Below are 18074 nucleotides of genomic sequence, written 5' to 3' on the forward strand. Positions count from 1 at the left end.
ACCAAGTTTGTCATTGAGGAATCTGACAATGGAGGGGTAGCAGCTGATCTTGAACCCAGTGGTGCATGTCTTGTGGCACCTATACCTCTTTCCTGATGGTAACAGCAAGAACAGAGTGTGTGCTGGGTGATGTAAATCCTTGCTCTCTGATGGCAGCATTCGTTACTGTCCTTGTCTGATCTGGTTTATATTGCAGGAGGAGCGGGGTGATAGGGTCAGGATCATTCGTATGGCAGTGATCCAATGAGAAGGTCGGAGGAGTTTGGCTGGGCAGTGTTTGGGAAGAAAAGGATGGCATTGTTGGGTCTAGTGGTTTATAAAGAAAGTCGACACTATGGTGTGCTGGAAGAAACGACCGAGTGTATTCTTTGTTTGTAAGCTGTTAGAAATCAGTGCTGTCACAAGTAGTAAAAATACTGAGGAGGAGGAATTCCTTGAATGTTTACGGGACGGATATCTAGACCAATATGTCGAGGAACCAACTCGGGAGCAGGCCATTTTAGTCTGGGTATTATGTAATGAAAAGGGGCTAATCAGCAATCTTGTTGTACGAGGCCCTTTGGGTAGGAACGATCACAATGTGATCGAATTCTCACTCGACATGGAGAGTGAAGAAATTAAAACCGAGACTAAAGTCCTGAATTTAAATAAAGGGAATTATGATGGTGTGAGATGGGAGTTGAGTAAGATTGATTGGGTGGTGTTTATGGGGGGGGGGGGGGGGGGGTTGACGGTGGATAGACAATGGAAAGCATTCAAAGATCTAATGGAAGAATTGAAGGGATTGAAGGCCGATAAATCCGAAGGGCCTGATAATCTACATCCTAGGGTACTTAAAGAAGTGGACATTCAGATAGCAGATGCTTTAAAAATTATTTTCCAGAACTCGATAGACTCAGGATCAGTACCCATGGATTGGAGGGTAGCTAATGTTACCCCACTATTTAAAAACGGGGGTAGAGAAAAAGCGGGGAATTATAGCCGGTGAGCCTTACATCAGTAGTGGGCAAAATGATGGAATCCATTATTAAGGATGTAATAGCGGAGCATATGACTAGCAGAGAAGGGATTGGACAGAGTCAACATGGATTAACAAAAGGTAAATCGTGCTTGACAAATCTGTTGGAATTCTTTGAGATGGAGACCGGTAAAATAGATGGGGGAGAGCCAGTGGATGTGGTGTACCTGGATTTCCAAAAGACCTTCAATAAGGATTCACATAAATGACTGGCATGCAAAATCAAGGCTCATGGGATTGGGGGCAACGTATTGGTGTGGATTGAGAACTGGCTGGCAGATAGAAGACAGAGAGTTGGGATAACTGGCTCGTTTTCTGAGTGGCAGGCGGTGACCAGTGGGGTGCCACAGAGATCTGTACTGGGACCCCAGCTTTTCACAATTTACATTAATGATCTAGATGAGGGGATTGGATGTAATATCTCCAAATTTGCAGATGACACTAAGCTAGGAGGGGTTGTGTGCACTGAAGAGGGGAGTCAGGAAGCTCCAGTGTGATTTGGATAAATTGGGGCAGATACATGGCAAATGCACTACAATGTGAATAAATGTGAGGTTATCCACTTTGGTAATACAAACCGGAGGGCAGATTACTATTTGAATGGCAATAGATTGGGAGATGGAGAAATGCAAAGAGACCTAGGGGTTCTTGTGCACCAGTCACTGAAGGCAAGCATGCATGTACAGAATGCAGTTAAAAAGGCAAATGGTATGTTGATATCATATCAAGAGGATTTGAGTATAGGAATAAGGATACCTTACTACAGTTGTACAGAGCCTTGGTGAGACCACACCTGGAGTATTGTGTGTAGTTTTAGTCGCCTTATCTGAGGAAGGATGTTCTTGCAATGGAGAGAGTGCAAAGGCGATTCACCAGGTTGATACCTGGAATGGCAGGAATAACTTATGAGGAAAGGTTGCACAAATTGGGATTTTACTCACTGGAGTTTAGAAGATTGAGAGGGGATCTCATAGAGACATATAAAATTCTGGCAGAACTGGACAGAATTGATGCGGAAGGGATGTTTCCGATGGTGGGGGAGTCCAGAACCTGGGGCCATGGTTCGAGGATAATAGGCAAACCATTTAGAACCGAAATGAGGAAGAATTTCTTTACCCAGAGGGTGGTGAATCTGTGGAATTCATTGCCACAGAGAGCAGTAGAGGCAAGTTCATTGAATATATTTAAGAGGGAATTAGATATATTTCTTCAGTATAAGGGAATTAGGGGTTCAGAGAGAAGGCGAGGACGGGGTTCTGAACTTTAAGATCAGCCATGATCTCATTGAATGGCGGAGCAGGCTCGAAGGGCTGAATGACCTACTCCTGCTCCTATCTTCTATGTTTCTATGTGACCCTGTGAGTTCACAGGACCGTCTAAATGGATAGTAATGAGGATAAACTTCTTACAGGAACAGATGGGGAGGTCGAACTGGAGATTTCCCTCCTTTTTTATTAATAATACACCAACATGGTTCACGATTCTTGAAGCATGCTTCTCTATCCTTGGAGTCAGGAGTCAGAGGACTAAGTACGGTTTACTTGTGGAGCACCTTCCAGAGTAGATTGCCTGTGAAGTGGAGGATGTCTTTGTTGAACCAGATGGTAATCTCCTATGTGACATGCTTGAGTTGGCTATTCTGCAGCGTACTCGATTTTGTGTTTGTTAACATCGACAATATTCTAGTCATAAGTGTGGATGAAGAGGGGCACGAGCACCACCTTATCTCATTATTTCAGAGGATTGATGAGTTTTACACTGTGATCAATCCTAGTAAATGCTGATCTTGTATTCTTGGACATAGAGTTATACAACATGGTATTTTGCCTCATGAATCAAAAGTGCAAGAGATTTGAGAATTTCCTACACCTGTTACATTTGGCCAACTGTGACATTTTTTAGGCATGATAATTTTTTATCGCGATTACCCCTTACTGATTTATCCATGTCCAAAAGTCCACGGAGACGGTCATGAGAGCTTTTATGGATCGTTGAATTCCATTTTTCAGTGTTCTGGTCACTATTACTATGGATTGAGGGTCTCAGTTCGAGTCAGCGTTGTTCCGAGCTCTCACTAACCTTCTGGATGCCTCCCATATTCACACTATGGCTTACCATCTGTAGGCCAACGGCCTCATTGTATGTTTCCATCGGCAATTGAAAATAGCATTGACAGCAGGTGGTGATGCATCTATGTGGACCAAATAGTTCTCCTTGGTGTGCGTACTGCTGTTAAGGCAGATCTTGGGTGTTCAGTGGCAGAGCTAGTATATGGCACTATGTTAACCTTGCCAGGCAAGTTTGTGAATCCAAATCCAAGCACAATGCTCTGATCCAGCTGGTTATATTGATCGTCTTCAGGAAAACATGAGATTACTCAAACCTATTTCTACACAGCAGGCGTTACCTGCAGTGTATGTGCCAAAAGATTTACAACACTGTACTCATGTATTCCTTAGGCATGATGCTGTTTGCAAACCACTTCAGCCCGTTTATGTTGGTTCTATTCAGGTTTTACAATGCCACTCAAAGACTTGTAATCGATAGGAATGGAAATGCAGACACTGTCTCCACAGTGAGGATTTCAAGTCAAACTTTGTACAGGCAATTTGATGAACATTGAGGAGCTAACTTGGTCATGAGCAAATAACACCTACACTTTGGCAGCTTGGCTCTCAGTTCTGTTGTTCAATCAAGCAGGTAAGTTGGAGTTTGCAGATGTATGATTAACCCAGTGAAGACTTTTCATTATATCATATTCCTCCCATGCAAATTTGCTATTCATGGACAGCGATTGCAACCATATCAAATCAATATGAAGGGCTAATCTCTCCAGTGTATCATATTTTCTTCTGTTAATACAAGTTTAATTGGCATTATTTAATTGGTTTAACAAATCAAAATGGACTGTCTGCAAATATTTAGTAAATGGCTTCATACAATCCAAATTTGCCATGGGAGTTGAGATAAAAGTTGGTCAATGATCTACTGTTCAAATTTAAGAAAAAAATCTAAGCTGATTGAATTTAGGAGGAGGGAGTTTATGCTGCAACTGCTCACGATACTGGTGAGGTAACATCTGGAGTACTGCAAGCAGTTCTGATCTCCTTTCTTGAGAAAGGATGTTCTTACTGGCTTTGGAGGCAGTCCAGAAGAGGTTCACCAGAGATGAAGGGGTTAGCTTATGAGGAGAGACTGAGTCACATGGGACTGTACTCACTGGAATTTAGAAGAATCAAAGATCATCTTATAGAAATGTATAAAATTATGAAGGCATAGATAAGATAGAGGTAGGGAAGTTGTTCCCATTGGTGGGGGAGACTCAAACTAGGGGACATAGCCTCAAGATACAGGGTAGTTATTTAGGATGGAGATGAGGAGAAACTGCTTTACCCAGAGGGTGGTGAATCTGTGGAATTTTATGCCCATGAAGCAATGGAGGCTATCTCAGTAAATATATTTAAGAGAAGGTTGGATAGATTTTAACAAAGTAGGAGAATTAAGAGATATAGGGAAAAGGTAGGTAGGTGGAGATGAGTCTATCACTTTTTCTCTGTCCCCGCTCTCGCTCGCTCTCTCTCTCTCTGTCTCCTTTTCACAGAGCCAAAATCAATTCTCACCTTTCTTCTTATCATATCCAATTAACACTGGTCTGGACTTTTCCCCCTCCAATTTTTCCCCCTTTCTTTTGCAGTCTTTATTGAAATGACTGACTGCTTTTTGCTTCTTCCTTGAAGAAGGGCTCCGGCCCAAAATGTTGTTAATATGTCTTTACCTTCTATGGATGCTGCAAGATTAGCTGAGTTCCTTCCGCATTTACTGTGTGTTTTTACAATCAGCATCTGCAGACTTCAGTGTTTCACTCCACTCAGCTCTTACGATATCCCATTTAGTGCCAGGTTTGTCTCGATAGGAACTTTGTAGTAGTAATGCTGTCATGAGCAGATTTATCTGCAGAAAATAAATTGGTCAGGATAAGGTCAAGTCGTTTATGACTCATGTTCTTCAGCTCATCACCTCCTGCAGAGCCAGGTCATTTCAGAATGCAGTTGAAGTATCAATCATTTCACCATGGGTTTGTGAAATGGCATAAAGGCTAAATTGAGTGTGGTGGCAGATTTCACATCTTGGACATTTCCAAACTATCTGAAATTTTTAATGACGGTCCTGTATTTCATGGTTCCACATTATATAATTAACCAAATGGTGGGATTTAGATTTGTACTGTGGGCGAAGACTTCCGCCCTCTGGATTATTTCAATAGTAAATTAGCTACCATACCACAACTTTCAATAATAGCATATTTCTTTGATTTGTGAATAAAATTAATTGACTGTATTTTGAAGAAATAATGCAATGAAGATCATTAAAAGATGCAACAAATTTTCAAACTGATTTTTAACTGTGATGAGTAGACACCCTGGAGACTAAATAAGCATACTCTTAAAAAAAACATAGTACGGTTGGTGTAGTGGTTAGCACCGTGCTTTTACAGTGCCAGTAATTGGGACTGTGGTTCAAATCCAGCGCTGTCTGTAAGGAGTTTGTACGTTCTCCCCATGTCTGAATGGGTTTTTCCTGCGGGAACTGATTTCCTGAAACATATCGGGGCTTGTAGGTAATTGGGTGCAATTAGGGCAGCAAGGGCTTATGAGCCAAAATGGCCTGTTACTGTGCTGTAAATCAAATTTAAAGTTAATTTTTTTTAAAATTTAAACTGACATTAAATTAAATCCAACAGAAATTTCCTCTAATTAATTTTTCTATTTCCAACAATTGTTAAATTCTACTGTAATTGTATTGAACAATTTCACCTTGGTGAAGAAAGCATTTGGTTTGCTTGCTTTGATTGGGAAGGGTATTCAGTACAAAAGTTGATACCTACTAATACAAGGCTCTGTGAGCACTTCTGGTTAAAAATACAGAATTGCTGTTGGAAATCAGTAAGTCTCACAGCATCCAGCGGAGGTAAAGATGTATTACTGATGTTTCAAGGTATGAGTAAAAATGGGCAAGCACCTGAATTAAAAGAAAGGGTGGGGGGAGGTGTACAGGCCAACAGAAAGCAAGAGCCGAAGAGAAAGGAAAGGTGAGAATGGTCTGGGAGAGGAGTGTAGGTTTGGCTCTGTGAATGCAGAGCTGAGATGAAGGGAACTGAGGGAAAAGCGAAGAGAGGGAAATAGAACTAGAGGGAAGGAGACATAGGGTAAGATTGGGGGGAGGGGGTGCTTACGGAAACCAGAGAAGTCAGTGTTAATGCCATCTGGTTGGAGGGTATCCAGGCGGAATATGAGGTGTTGTTCCTCCTATTTGTGGGTGGTCTCAGTCTGGCGGTGCATTAGACCATGGACAATCATGTGGGCAGGGGAATGGGGCAGAAAATTGAAATGGGTGGCCCCTGGGAGAAATCTGCAATTGCAATGGACAGAGCCGAGGTACTCAACAAAACGATCTCCCAGTTTGTGTCCAGTTTCTCAATATAGAGGAGACCACATCGGGAGCACCAGATGCAATAAATGACCCCTGCAAATTCAACAGTGAATTTGGAAAGACTATTTAGGCCCCCGAATGGTGGTGAATGAGGAGGCTTGGACACAAGTGGGTCACCTCCTGCGATCTCAGTGGTAGGTACCAGGAGGATAATTAGTGGGAAGGGAGGAGTGGACACGAGTGTAAAGGAAGTAGCGGGCCCTGTGGAAGGTAAAGAGCGGAGGAGCAGGGAAGATGTGTATGATGGTGGGATCACATAATGGGTGGTGAAAATGGCAGAGGATGCTATTTTGGATGCAGAGACTGGTGGGATGGTAGGCGAGGACAAGGGGAATCCTGTCCTTGTTGCGTGTGGAGGTGGAGGTGGGCCATGGCAGATGTGCAGGTAATAGAGGATATATGGGTGAGGGCTGAGTTACTGGTGGTCAAGGGGAGGCCACGTTGTTTGAAGAAGCCTATCTGATGATCTGGCATGGAAGAACTTGTCCTGGATGCAGATGTGGCAGAAATGGAGGAATTGAGAGAAAGGAACAGAAACCTTATAGGGACAGAGTGTGAAGAGGAAGAGTTCCTCCAGCATTTACATTCACAGTGTCTGCAGACTTTCGTGATTTCATTCCATCCAGTTCTGGATGCCCAGCTAGAGGAAGGACATTTATAAATTAGAAGGGGTATAGAGGAGTTTCATCAGAATATTGCAGGGATTAGAGGGCTTGAGAGGTTTGAATAGACTGGGTCTTTATTCCCTGGAGCATAGGAGTTGTATAAAAATAGTGAGGACATGGATAAGGTGAATCCTCAGTCTTTTTTACAGGATAGCCAACTCCATGACCAGAAGATCTGTTTGTACTATCATTTTTTTCTTGCACTTAGGACAGCACAGTTCGCATAGCAATTAGTGCCAGCGATCAGGACCGGGGTTCAAATCCTGCCCTGTCTGTAAGGAGTTTGTGTATTCTCCCCACGTCTGCATGGGTTTTTCCTGCGGGATCTGATTTCCTCCCATCGTTTGAAACGTACCGGGGGTTGTAGGTCTGTTGGGTGTAATTGGGTGGCATGGGCTTGTGGGTCAAAAGGGCCTGTTACTGTATGTCTAAATTTTTTTTAATTAAAATTTATTCATCTGTCATCTGTACTTTTATTATCTCTTTCTCTGACTTGACATATTGTGTAATATCTCTACTATTGTAGGCAGGGCACCTTATGTTGTTGTTTGGCTGCGGAAAGTAAGAATTTTGGTGCATCTGTATATTGTACTTGGGTATATGTCAGTAAACATTACTAATTTAAAAACTAGCAAGCATAGATTTGAGGTGGGAATTTTAAGAGTGATCTGAGTGGCAACTTTTGCACTCAAAGATTAATCTATATTTGGAATGAGATGAAAGAGGAAACTAAAAGTGGGTACAATTATGACATTCAAAAGTAAAACGTGAAAGTCTGGAGACAACGTGGTTGAAGTAAAAAATACAATGGCGGAGAAATTCAGCAGGTCAAACTGTACTTTATATAGCAAAGATACATAACCCATGTTTCGGGCTTGAGCCCTTCATCAAGGTATGGAAAAATGTCGGCAGGCGTCCAAATAAAAAGGTAAGGGGAGGCATGGAGGGGTGAGGGAAAAACATGGTTGCCAAAGCAGGAGATAATAGGTTAAGAAGGGAGGGAGGGCACAGGACCAAGCAGGGGAAGGAGGGATGGCTAGGTGAATAGAGAGGGAAGGGGGTGGAGATCTTAGGGAAAGAAGACAGGGGGAAGGGTGGGGGGAGAGCAGGTTAGCAGAAACCGGTGAAGTCATTGTTAATACCATCTGGCTGGAGAGTGCCCAGTTGAAAAATCTGGTGTTGCTCCAATTTATGGGTGGTCTTAGTGAGATACGACTTGAGGCCATGTACAGACATGAGTATGAGAGTGGGATGCAGAACTGAAATGGTTGGTCACTGGGAGTTCCCCGTCACTGGTGCAGGCAGAGTGAAGGTGCTCAGTGAAGTAATCTCCCAGTTTGCACCCAGTCTCTCCAATGTAAAGAAGACCACAAAGCACTCACTGGATGCAGTAATCAATCCTGCGGATGCACAAGTGAAGTTTCAAGTTTCTTCACTTGAAATGCCTGTTTGGGGCCCTGTGAGGGAGGAGGTGTGGGCACGTGTGGCACCTCCTGCAGCCACTGTGGAAGGGGGTGGGGAGCAATTGATAAGTAGGGATGAGTGTATAAGTCACGGAGGGAGCAGTCCCTACGGAAGCCAGATAGGGGAGGGGTGGGAAAGATGAGCCTGGCACATCTTGTTTTAAGTGCTGGAAATTCTAGAGGATAATGTGTTTGATGTGGAAGCTGGTGGGTGGTAGGTAAGAATGAGGGGAATCCTGTGTTTGTTGTGTCTAGGGGCAGAGGGGGCAGGGTAGATGAGTTGGAAATGGAGAAGATGCAGGTGAGTGCTGAGTTGATAGTGGTGGAGGGGAAGCCACATTTGTGGAAGAAGGCAAACATTTTGGAAGATCTGAACTGGAAGAAATCAGCTTGGGAACAGATGCGGCAGAGACAGAGAAATTGCGAGAAGGGAATAGAATCCTTGCGGGGACAGGGTATGAGGAAGTGTAGTTATGGGAGTTGGTGGGTTTGTAATACATGTCGGTAGAAAGCTTGTGTCCTGAGATGAAGAGAGAGATCCAGGAAGGGGAGAGTGTTGTTGGAGATGGACCAGGTGAGTTTGAGATCGGGATGGAAGTTGACTGTGAAATAATTGCAGTTGACAAGCTCATCGCAGGTACATGAGGCAGTTTTGATGTAGTCATCAATATAAAGAAGGAAGGGTTGAGGGGTCCTGCCTGGGTAAGCTTGCAGCATGGATTGCTCCACAAAGCTCCAAGTAGGTGCCCTTGGCTGATACTTTGATTTGGAGGAAATAAGATGATTTAAAGGAGAAGTTGTTTAGAGTGAGGACAATTTCTGCCAGGCAGAGGACGGTGGTGGTAAAGGGTGACTGGTTGGGTCGCTGGTCCAAAAAGAACCAAAGTGATGGAGGGATAAAAGGATTGGACATCCAATATAAAAATGAGATTGGTCAGTTCATGAAATCAGAAGTTATTGAAGAGATGGAGGGCATATGAGGTATCACAGATGTAGGTGAGAAGGTTTTGGATGAGGGGAGAAAAGATGAAACAAGTTCAGTAGGACCAGAACAACCAGAAACAATAGGCCTACCCAGATGGTTGGGTTGTGTACCTTGGGTAAAAGATAGAAACGGCCAGTGCAGGGATGGAAGACAATGAGGGAGGGAGGTGAACAGAGGTGATGAGGATGGAGATGGTGGCTTGATGAGCTGTAGCCCTTCCACAGGTGTCGTCTGACCTCAGCAAGGTAGAGCTCGTGTGCCAGACCACAATAGTACCACCCTTGTCTTCGGGTTTGATGGTGACATTGGGATTGTGGCAGAGAGAGTGGAGGGCAGAGCGTTCGGAGGAAGTAATATTAGATTAAGAGAGGGGAGTGGTGAAGTTGAGACAGTTGATATCTCGGAAGCAGTTGGAAATAAAAATATCCAGAGCGGGTTGCTGGACTGGACGAGACATCAAAGAGGAGGAAGAAGGCTTAAAGTGGGAGAAGGGGTCTTGGGTGAAGAATCATGAACATGGAAGTAGGCCTGGAGATGGAAATGATAGAAGAAGAGTTTGACATTGTGATGTGCACGGAACACATTAAGTTGTGGGTGGAGGGAGATGAAGGAAAGGCCTCTACTGAGGACCGGGCATTTTGTCTCAGAGAGGGAAAGATCAGAGGGGATGGTAAAGACCAAGTGGGTCAGAGTGTGTGGTAGAGGGTGTTGAGAGAAGGTGAAGGGTTAGAGAGGTCAGAGGGTAGAGAAGGGTGGGGGATATTGGAGGGTAGAGGTGGGGGTTTAGCGAGATTGGAGGGTGGAGGAGGGGTGTTAGAGAGGATGGAGGTGGAGGCTTGGCGCGATCAGGATGGGGAGATGGAGGGTAGGGGATCACTAGAAAGATGGGCAGAAGAATGTGTCTGAGGGTTAGGTAGTTGGGAAGAAAGAGGAGAGCTAAGAGAGGAGATGAAGGTAGAATAGAGGGAGCTGTAGGGGTTAAGTAAGGATAAGGGTTGGTCGGGGTCCAGTGGGATCCGGTAGCGAGTTCGGGATCATGGTAGACATCTATGTCAAGAGCCACATGGTGGAAGTCAGCATGGGAAAGCTCCAGCCCAAGGATGACCTCAACCCAAGTGAGACTCGACAGTTGAAATGTGAGCGGATGACTAGGATCCATGCTGGAGTTGAAGGTTGAGGTGTTGGGAGCTCCAGTAAGTGGGTTAGAGTCGGCGGCAGACGCGTTTGGAGCTCCAATGGGTGGGAAGCGGGGCCAGGGTTGGACAGATATGGATTGGAAGCGGTTAGAAGGATATTGAATGAATGCAAAAAAATGGGACTAGCCTAGAATGTCAATTTAGTCGGTGTGGAGGAGTGGGGCCAAGGGGCCTGTCATTACCATATGACTGACAATATTGTTGATCCCTGATGGTTATTACTAACAATTTTCAGAAGTAAATCAGTTTAATTCGTACTGACATTTTCTTATGAATCCCCATAGGGTAAAAATCTTGCTTTAACAAGTCAGCAACTTGAGAAGCTGTACATGGAAGAAATGCTGAGAGCAGCATAAGCACAGGATGCAGTCTTCCTGGTTGCTTGTGTGTCCATCACTGAAAGCTGCCTTCATGCATGCCCTCATATTTATGCATAGCATTGGTGAAACAGAGAATACCTCGCCACAGGGAGTGGTTGCAGCAGAAAGGAAATTAAAAAGGCATTTGAAGAAGGGCAAGAGATAAGGATTTGGGTTGGAGTTCGGCAGAGGAGGAATCAGAGAGAGCAAAAGATACATTTGTTTATTTGGAAAAAGATCTATTTAATTGCAGATTACTATAAATTTAACCTAGCAATAAAAATTCTTCTTTCATGACTATTTATCCTTCAATCTTAATTTCCTCATTAAGACCTGTAATTCAAAACGTTTATGTACTTTGCCCAGTAGTAGTAACCTCTTTCTCACATTTCAGATAGTTTATTAAATTCCACGCACCAAGTGAAATTATGTTGTCATTTTTAAACATGATTCTTTCCAAATTAGAGCAATCATTTCAAAGTTTAACTTGCATCATATTGCCTTGTCTACCCTTTATATATAATATATATGTAAAATAATTTGCTATTTTCAATTCCCGAAGTGGAATGTTTGGAATATTTCCTTTTTGAGAATTGAAAGAACTAATGTTTCAATTAAGATCCTGTTACAGAGAATCTCACGCTTTGGTTTAATTTCTCTGGCAGAGGATGGCACTGTGAAGGAGTTGAAGGAGTCAAAATTACACTTTCATACTGGGTCAGGACACGAGCAGAAAAGTTACTGGAGTGTGAGCAAGCAGATTAAATAATCCCAATTAGATCTGGAGTTTCCTGTGATAGTTAAGATCCTTAAATTACAGGATGAATTTCAAAATGTTAAGCCTCAGATGAAAGTAAGGTGGTTAAAATTCTATTATAATAATACTGATGTTCATTCTTAAAAGGCAAAATGCATATTTATTTGTGGGAAGTGTGTTGTTTAAGTCATATAAACAAATTTTTATGATTTATAATAAAAACACAATGCTAGACAAACAAAGCAAGTCAAACAGCATAATTTATATAGATAAGATGTTATCTCAGCTACAGAAACATTTCCAGAATTTATCTAACCAGAGTATCCACTCCACTTTTGCCATTTCTTTCAAAATTCTAAGAACAAGGAATTATGACAATGTGGCCATTAGTGAAATGTAGTTGCAGGAGAACAGGACCAGCAGCTCAATGTTTTGGGTGTCCATTGCTTCAGAGGTGATAGAACTGGGGGCGGGGGGTGGGGGGGAGGAGATGGGATGGATGAAAGGGGGAGGAGTGGCATTGCTCATCAGTGAAAATATCATAGCCATACCCGGATGAGACCAAAGGGCACGTCTACTGAGGCTATATGAATGGAGCTGAGGACAGGAAAGGTATGACCCCACTCATGGGGTTGTATTATATTCTGCCCAATAGTCAATGAGAATTTGTGGAACAAATCTGTAGAGACATAGCAGACAGCTACAGGAAAATATAAGGTTGTGATTGTAGGAGATTTTAACTTTTTACATATTGACGGGGACTCCTATACTATAAAAGGTCTGGATGGTTTGAAGTTTGTCAAATGTATTCAGGAAAGTTTTCTAACTCAATATATTGAGGAACCAACTAGAGAGAGTGCATTACTAGATCTCCTATCAGGGAACTAGACAGTATATGTGACCCAAGTATGTGCAGGAGAGCATTTTGGGTCAAATGATAAGCATAAGGATAGTGTGATAGTACAGATTCTATCTCCAATGTATATATGTACAGATTGTAGTGTAGGATGACTGTGATTGGCTGAGAGCGTAGCCTCACCTACTGGCAGGTCTTAAAGGATTGCTCCTAGCCAGACCAGGTCATTCTGGACTGGTCAACCTATATGTGATATGCTCCAGTCTTTTAGTTAATAAAAGCCTTGGTTTGGATCAACAAGTCTTTGGTTCTTTCGATGCGCTCTACAGATAGTAAGGGACAAAATTGGTCCAATGAAGATCGGAATGGTTGGCTTTGAATGGAGCTAAAAGAGATGGGAAAGGTCTTAAATGTTTTTTTTTTAATCATCAGTATTCAAACAGGAAACTGGCACAGAGTTGTGGGAAGTAAGGAAAACAAGCAATGAGGGCATGAAACCTATACAGATTAAAGAGGAGGAAGTGCTTGCTGCCTTAAAGAAAATAAGGGTGGACCTTGATGGAAGCTAGTGTCGAAATTGCAGGAGTTCTGGCAAAAATACTTAAAATGTCCTATGCCACTGGTGTGGTACCAGAGGATTGGAGGGTAGCTCACGTTGTTAAAAAAGGCTCCAAAACTAACCCTGGAAAATATAGGTAGTGAGGTTGACATCAGTAATCAGTAAATTATTGGAATCTGTTCTTAGAGGTCGGATATACAATTATTTGGATAGCCAGGGATTGATTAGGGATAGACAACATGATGTGGTGCGGGGTATTTTGTGTTTAACAAATATTATAGAATTTTTCAAGGTGGTTACCAGGAACATGGATGAAGGAAAGACTATGGATGTTGTCACCATGGTCTTCAGTAAGGCTTTTGACAAGGTCCCACATGGGAGGGTAATCAGAAGGTTTAGATGCTCAATATTTGTGGTAAAGTAGTAAATTGAATTCGACAATGGCTGGACGGGAGAAGCCAGAGAGTGATGGTGGATTATTGCTTCTCAGGCTGAAGGCCTGTGATTAGTGATGTACCTCAATGATTTGGTGTTATTCTCTTATTAAGATGGCAATCCACAATAATATAATCTCTCATTTGCATATCTTAGACCTGCAATGTGAAAAAGGGGTCCAAAGTTCAGATGTTTTTTTAATGATAAATTGCCAATTTTATTGGATTAATTTCTATTGTTTGTTAGTTACCGCCTCTAGGCTTTAATTAATTTGGTATAGATATTGCATTTTAAATCCAATTATTTTTCTATACAAAGATTTAATGATATTCTTGAACCACAAAAGAGACAAAATGTTCTCCCCATAGAAAACATTCAGACCTGAGGACTATTCATCAGCTGCCACTGCAAGCTTCCACGCTCTGGAATCATTTCAGCACCAGTGTTGCTTGTTGCCTAATTTCTCCTTGGAAAAATAAATTGGAGAAATACATGAGCCCTTTTGTATTTTATACAGGTTGTCAAAGCAACCTCTACTGTTCTTTCATTTAGCATTGTTTTTGTCTCTGCTGCTTTGAAAGCTTATTAGGGTCAATAATGAATGTTCAAGGTCTTCTCGTACACGTCCAAGCTTTATGATAAACTTTTGTATTTTTACAAAATGTCACAAATTAATGAGAGGCTTCAAGTATGAATAGTCATGAACTGCAGCCTTTTGCTGGTCAGTCCATTTTTAGATTCAAACAGATAGATTTATTTTTATTTTAAATCAATTGTCTGAGCATTCAATCAAAATGATTACAATGAAATAAATTGAATTTCACAATCCATCTCGTTAGTTTAATTGATTTAATCTGTACCATTCAACACTTTGAAAAGATTATGAAACTTTGAAAAATTGTGGCAGGAGCTTCCAAGATTAATTACTGATGGTAGAGTGGCAGTAATTTTTCTTACAGCTAGCTTGTGATGGAGTTAGTGCTACAATGTAAATGGGTACTTTGATACTGTTAGAAGATTGTCCATTAAAATAAACTTTTCCTCGTGATTTCTAATTTTTTGTTCTTATTTCTGTTGGAAAGCTATAGCTGACCTTTGCAATAATTTCAAAACATTCATTGTTTTATTGTGCTTGTATTATTTTATCCTTAAATTCCATAATTTTAGGTCTGATCAAGTTAATTTTAAAAAAATATATTTTTTACTGAAAACTAAACCTTCAATGCTTTATTTGTAAGTTAATTGGAAATGTATGTTTTTTTTTCATTTTTTCCTTTCTTCATCTTCGTGTAGTTTATTTAATTTTATGATCAGGAAATTTCATGTTTCAAAACTCTTGTAGCAAGTTAGGAAGGCTTGCATGAGGCATAGATGGTAAATGGCTTTAATTGTCATGAATGTGTTCCTGGGACACATTCATAGTAATAAAGTCACCTACAGACAACTTGCTGTCTGTTGGAGCATGAATGAAGCTGGCTTCCCCAGCGGTAGTCCTGAAGTAGAGGTGGAGAAATGTGATCATAAAGGAATTGATGATCAGGGGAAATGAGGGTGATTTGGAGTGAGGAAGAACCAGAGTTAAGGGCATTGTTGATACTTCATTTATTTAGGAAATGCTTGAGAGATTCCAGATGTTGGAATCTGGGACGTTTTTAAAACAAAACAATCTGCAGGAGGAACTCAGCAAGTAATAGGAGCATTGGGAGGGGGAAATGATCAACATTTTGGACAAGGGTGCTTCATCAGATCTTGAAAAATCCTGAAATGTCAACCGTTCTTTTACTCCCACTGATGCGGCTCTACCCATAGAGTTCCTCTAGCCGATTGTTTTTTTTTGTTTTAATTATTTGGATTTTGGCAGTTAAGATATGAATGCACTAGAAAGTCATTTTAACCTGTGTCCAATGCAGTGAATAACTTTGCCCAACAAACCTAGTGGGAAAAAGGTTCTGTTGGGGTTCTTGTAAACAGAAGAGTCACTTTAATCTAATGACAAATCCCTGGGGACGCTTTGGATGGCGGCTTGTAGCAACCTAAACATCTTTCCCAATCCACTTAGTTTGTACCACAGATTGTTCCCCAACAGCAGCTTCAATGCTTTCAGCTGCCAGTTGTGACCTGGAATTTGTCTTCAGAACGTTAGTGCAGGCACAGTTAGGATAGCGGTTAGTGAAGTGCTTTTACAGTGCCAGCTACCCAGGTTTGAATCCAGTGCTCTCTGTAAGGAGTTTATATGTTCTCTGTGTGGGTTTCCTCTGGGTGCTCTAGTTTCCTTCCATGTTTTAAAGACATACAGTTAATTAGTCACATGGATATATTTGACCAATGCATTACCATGGGCTGGAAAGGCCTGTTACCATGCAATATCTCTAAATTTACAAAAAAATGAAGCAGTGCTACCAGACTGCAGGACGTGGTTGGCAGTGTTTGAAATAACCTACCGTTAAGATCACACTAGTTGAATTTTGGACTCACCTCTGATGGCATGCCACCACATGCTTATAATGGTATGAAGTTTTGAAAGAAGACCTAAGAATCCTCTGGGAAAAGGCACTGCAGTTTGTGAAATCTCGACATACTGTGCTGTATGTCTAAATAAAGAACTAAATAATGATGAGTACCACTTTCACATTGCTGCTAGGTTTTAATTCAAGTAATAAGCTCCCCTCTCTGACACACTCCTAGTGACCATCTCTTGTGTTGAACTTAGTCTGCCCCCAGAGATCCAAAGAACTGACTCCATAGCAAAGGCAGGGAGCAAAGAGGTGCTTTTCCTTCATTATAATACATGTCAGTTTCATGAATTTTTAAGATTTTATGGTTTTGTATTTTTATTAGAAGCAAAACGATACAGGAAGCCTGATTTGAGAATATTGAGTTGCATAAGATATTCTTCATGATTGTGGCATTCTTACAAATGAATCCTTTCAATTCAAAATCATATTTAAAAACATGGTTTAATATTTCAGGATTACAGTATAGAATGGGAGAAAAGATCAATTGTCTGAACTATTTCAAACTGAAGTCAAAACCTTTGACAGATTAAATTTTGCTTTTTTGTAAAAATTCATAAATGACTCAACAAATAACTATTGTGTTGTTTATTAGCCCATGCAGTGTATTTAATTTTAGTATTGTCAATATTGTTTCAGTGCAATATGTTCTTGATGTTTTGATTTTGTTAAAAATGTTTTTGGACCTTAGAGGGCTGGAATCACTTCTGAGAATAGTTGACAGTCTCGTAAAAAGATTCCCTGGGTACTGCTATCTGTACACGGATGTCTGGCTATCTGATGCTTTGTGCCACTGCTTCAAACAAACAAGCTATGGTTTTCTGCACACTCCCTCCCATGTTAGTTATAGACCCAGCTTCTCTTCAGAACTGAATGCATTTTCTTCATTCCCTCATGGTGTAATTAATTGAATGATTGTGTTCATACAGAATATGAAGAAAGAAGGTCTAATGCTTAATTATGATTATACTACTGCTTTAGGTAGTTGTGATTTCCACTTACAAGATAATATTGTGTTACTCATGTATGAATACAACAAGAAGATCATGCAGTTTGTAGTAACCCTGACTCAATAAATATTGAAATAATTATGGTTTGATTGAGCTGTAAATATAAGACTTTCCCTGTTTTTTTTTCTCTCATCGATGTCCAAAATTATGTTGCTTGCCACATATCAAGTTGTGCCTGAATGTGGTGTAGGTCTTGCTGTGTACAGATGTGGATTGCTTCATTTTCTGATGAATTGCAAAAGAATTTGAATATTGTGCAGCCTTCAGCAAAAACCCTCACTTTTAATCTCATAATGGAACAAAAGCTAAGGATGAAACAATTGAGCATGACGGGGTCTAGAATACTACCCTGAGATATACCTACCATGATGTTCTAGGAGGGGATGATCAGACTCCAACCATCTTTATTTGTGTGAGGTATGGCTTTGACCACGGGAATGTTACTCCTCGGTATCCATTAGTTTTTATTTTACACATTTTTATTTTCCATGACACTGCACTTGATTGTGTACTGTCTTACAGTTAAGGGCGGTCACTCTCACCAAGCTTCTGGAATACAGTTCTTGCTCTGTGTTTGTAGTAAGGCCATGGTGAGGTTTGGAGCAGAGTGTTTCTAGCGAAATCTAAACCGAGCCACAGTGAGGAGATGCTGTTTGACAGCTCTATGGACAACACCCTCCATGTTGTTTTTGCTAACTGTGCCATGGAACACCATCTTTAGCTGGTTGGGGAGGGTGGGGGGAATCTCTCATATCTGCAAACAGTTAA

General features: G+C 41.4%; 1 protein-coding gene across 21 annotated transcripts in view; it reads left to right on the plus strand.

The window, feature by feature from the left end:
- hhat (hedgehog acyltransferase) overlaps window positions 1-18074 on the plus strand; it is a 210601-nt gene that overhangs the window by 134048 nt on the left and 58479 nt on the right. For 2 of the 21 annotated variants that reach the window (XM_069931190.1, XM_069931200.1), the window contains one exon: window positions 3530-3700. The exons of the other annotated variants lie outside the window; for them this stretch is intronic. In XM_069931190.1, coding sequence (XP_069787291.1) covers window positions 3530-3558 — 29 coding nt within the window. In that variant the 3' untranslated portion in view covers window positions 3559-3700. Of the gene's footprint in view, window positions 1-3529; window positions 3701-18074 lie in introns of those variants that run through there. 21 annotated transcript variants of the gene reach the window in all.

The sequence above is a fragment of the Narcine bancroftii genome, chromosome 4 (genome assembly GCF_036971445.1).
Source record: "Narcine bancroftii isolate sNarBan1 chromosome 4, sNarBan1.hap1, whole genome shotgun sequence".
NCBI classification, from domain to species: Eukaryota; Metazoa; Chordata; class Chondrichthyes; order Torpediniformes; family Narcinidae; genus Narcine; species Narcine bancroftii.